Source organism: Sphaeramia orbicularis, chromosome 19 (genome assembly GCF_902148855.1).
Source record: "Sphaeramia orbicularis chromosome 19, fSphaOr1.1, whole genome shotgun sequence".
Lineage (NCBI taxonomy): Eukaryota > Metazoa > Chordata > Actinopteri > Kurtiformes > Apogonidae > Sphaeramia > Sphaeramia orbicularis.
The window spans coordinates 5,323,888-5,327,581 of NC_043975.1; the positions used below are offsets into that span (position 1 = coordinate 5,323,888).

General features: G+C 41.4%; 1 protein-coding gene across 1 annotated transcript in view; it reads right to left on the bottom strand.

The window, feature by feature from the left end:
• Positions 1–290: 290 nt before the first annotated feature.
• Positions 291–3,694, bottom strand: part of mta3 (metastasis associated 1 family, member 3) — a 66,177-nt gene continuing 62,773 nt past the window's right edge. Inside the window, exon 14 of the mRNA XM_030121549.1 lies at positions 291–775. Coding sequence (XP_029977409.1) covers positions 527–775 — 249 coding nt within the window. The 3' untranslated portion in view covers positions 291–526. The remainder of the gene's footprint in view (positions 776–3,694) is intronic.

Genomic DNA, 3,694 nt, shown 5'->3' on the forward strand with positions numbered 1-3,694 from the left:
AATTAAAGTTGAAACCATCTCTGAAGCAAAACTAACCAATGCAATGATATTTATCCCAATACAAAACTATATTCTGACATTACTCATTATAGTTTTGTACAACAGAAACACCTGAATTCAACATGTCCACATACTTTTGTCCATATCGTGTATGTGTGTGTTTTACAATAAGCCCTGTTTTACCAAGAAATCTGTGTATCAACCCAACAACAATGGCTTTTAGACTAAGAACCGTAAAAGAATAAAAAAATAAATAAAAGCACAAATGAAAAGATGATCAGAACTCAGAGTTATGAGGACAGGCAGTCTTTATTGGAAACAGGGGGTGGGAGAATACAAAAACAAAAATAATAATAACAATAATAATAATAAAAACAGAAAGAGACAGACGGAGGGCAGAGGGCGAGATGGGGGGGTTGATAAGGGCAGTCAGGGTGAGGGTGTGTGTGTGTGTGTGTGTGTGTGTGTGTGTGGGTGTGTGTGTGTGTTGCATATGGATCTGCGTTGTGTGTCCATGTGGCAGAAGTTAGGAGGAATTGAAAGAGCTCTTACACTCTGCCTTTATGGCCCCACAGTTAATGGGGACAAAGGGCCGGCGCGCAGCACGGCGCAGCCTGATGATGTCACGGCACATGTGCCGGGCCAGCTTGGTGAGGCGGGTGGCCTGCAGCAGGAAAGCCTGCTTGGTCTTCATGGAGGACTTGGGGCTGCCGCTGTTCCGCATGGGCACCATGTGGTTGGACTGGCGGGGGCCGTGACCCCGGGGGCGGGACTCCTGGGAACAAACAGGAAGAAGAGCATGAAGGCGGGGGTCCAAAGGTCTGGGACAAGGTTCTGATACAGGGGTGTCAAACTCATTTTAGTTCAGGGGCCATACTCAGCTAAATTTGATCTGCAATGGGCCGGACCAGTAAAATAATAACATAGAAATAATGACAAGTCCAACTTTTGTCTTTGTTTTAGTGTAAAAAAAACCCAAAACATTAAGTTATGAAAATACTTACTTTTATAAACTATCCCAAAAAAAAAAAAACCTGAAAAAACTGAAATTTATATTAAAAAACATAAGAAAATTTAGTGCAATTGTAACAATATTACTCCTCAATTTATCATTTGTCCATGTGCATTATGGATCAGATCTACAAAGACCCTAAACACTGAGGAACAGGAAGAAAAATTATTAAAACTGTGCTTAGTTTTCTTTAGACATTTCAGGTTGTTCATATTTGTTCAGGTTATTCACATTTAGTGCTACAGGATAGTTGTAAATGGAAATATTTTATATATTTAATGTTATCTTTAGCATTAAAACAAAGAAAAAATTTAAGTTGTGAATTCTAGATTTTTTTTTGGCTTAATTCAAGATTTTTTTTGGCTTAATTCATGTTTTTCATATTTGTTCAGGTTATTTACATTTTTTGTGAAAGGATAGTTTATACATGTAATTTTTTTTTTGCTTTTTTTTACACCAAAACAAAGAAAAATGTGGAGTTGTCATTATGTTATTATTTTACTGATCTGATCCACTTTAGATCATATTGGTCTGTATGCTGAAACCTAAACTAAAATTTAGGGATGCACCGATACGAGTATCAGCATCGGCTCTGATTACTCTGTGTGTGCACTCTTACTCGTACTCGTAAAAGACATCCGATACAAATGCACCGAAACCACTTATGGCCGTGTCACATTCACAGTTCAGTGCAGCAGGTACGAGGAGGCGGAATAATGTGTGTGGAGTGTGAAGAGTGTGGAGATTTTTCAAAATAAATGACGGTGATAAAGTAACGCTGACTGCAAGTAACGTTACAGACACAGATACAGACGCAGCGTTCTGTCCGTCCTCTCGTACATTCCATCCATTTTCCAGGTGCTTGCGGATGCGTACACAGAATGAGAATACCAGCGGTGTGTGCAGAGTGGTGCTGACCACCGCCAACAGAAGTGAAAATGAAACTTCTGGCTCATTTCTCTTTTCTCTTCTGTTGAAGCTAAACTTTTAAACCTACCAGTGAAAACGCTGCAATATTAGTATCACAGTAGTGTTACCTCTGTCGTCTATATGTTTGTTATTACTGACTTTCTTCTCAAAAACTTACTCTTCTTCGTGGTATTTGTCCAGTATGGTTAATTCAGAGTGGTGCCCCCTGGTGGATTAACTGACAAACACTCAGGCCAACACATTAAATGTCAGTAGCAACACTTTGTTCCAGTCAGACTAATGACTAATAACGACAATAAAGCACATTTACAAAGGAACTAAGAACTGGAATGGGATTATTAAGTACTCGTATCGGTACTCTGTATCGGCAAGTACTCAAATTGTAAGTACTCGTACTCGGTCTGGAAAAAGTTGGTATTGGTGCATTCCTACTAAAATTATTTGAACTCATTGATTAATGTTTTTGCAGTTCACAAATTCATCCCAGGGCCCGATTGGACGGTTTAGCGGGCCGGTTTTGGCCCACGGGCCGTATGTTTGACACCTGTGATCTTAAATGATGCTCAACATATGCAATTAACATCTTTGTTGTAACAAACTAACAACAGGTTATTTCTGTTTTGACATCCCGCATGTGTTGCTGTTTTTTTGTTTATTTTTACTATACATGTACAGCTAGGATGACTTTATGTAAAACTGGAATAATCTGCACCTCTGAAAGAAATCCTATGTAGGTTTCTGTTACTTAATGTCACCTGATGCTGAATTGGACCCTTAGGGGCTGTTTCCTAGTCAACGCAAGGGCACACAGACGCACAGACATTGAGACGCGTTGGCCGCCCATGATGTGTGCTTGTGTCCATTTTTTTGATACGCGACGCAGCGAGGCGTTGTAATACCATACGTCACCAGCAGGGGCAATACACAAGTGATGTAGTTTATTTTAACACACTGTTATATTTGCAGAAGAAGATGACAGTGATTCACCAGAGTCTACAGTGGCAGAAAATGAGCCAATCGAGCCAGCAGGTTGGAGACAGACGTTTGGAAATACTGGAAGTGCCTCTCCCTGTCTAGCATCACAAAGGCCAAACAAGAGATTGGAATTCCCCGTCCTGATTTCATCTCTGCTGCAGTTCACAGGACAGACATACCACCGTCTATATTTGGAATGGGGTTTTTTTTTCGCACCGTGATTCAAAATCAACATTGTTACATATTCCAACTAGGGATGTAAACAATTAATCGACTAACGATTAATTGTCGATAAGAAGTTGCTCAATTAAATTATTAATTGTCGGTTAATTGCCCTTGTTAACCTGTCCACACCTGTCCGAAGGCTGCCGGTCTGTCCGCGCTGCGACACCGTGGCTGGGATAGCCGTACATTGAACTGGATCATGGCGTTGATGAGTCTAGAATGTCTTTATGGACATGGTGGAGCCAAACACAGACCGGCCTGTCAGTTTGTGCACCCCAAACTAAATTACATGCACAATTGCGGGGAGGGGACGGTATCAGAGTGTTTTCCTGGAGGTTGGTTAGTCCACGGTCGGTGAGACAGGAGTTGAAAACATCCTCCAGGCTCCTGATCCGGACACAGGGATGTAATGCCTCTGCGAAGCTTCAGGAAGTGGGGAAAAGGTAAATGAGCGAAAGTTTCACTTTCACTTCTGCGGGGGCACGGACTGCCCGTACCCCCATAGTATTAGAAGTAGGGCGGAAAGTGACACACGTGCCGTTACCAACCAAC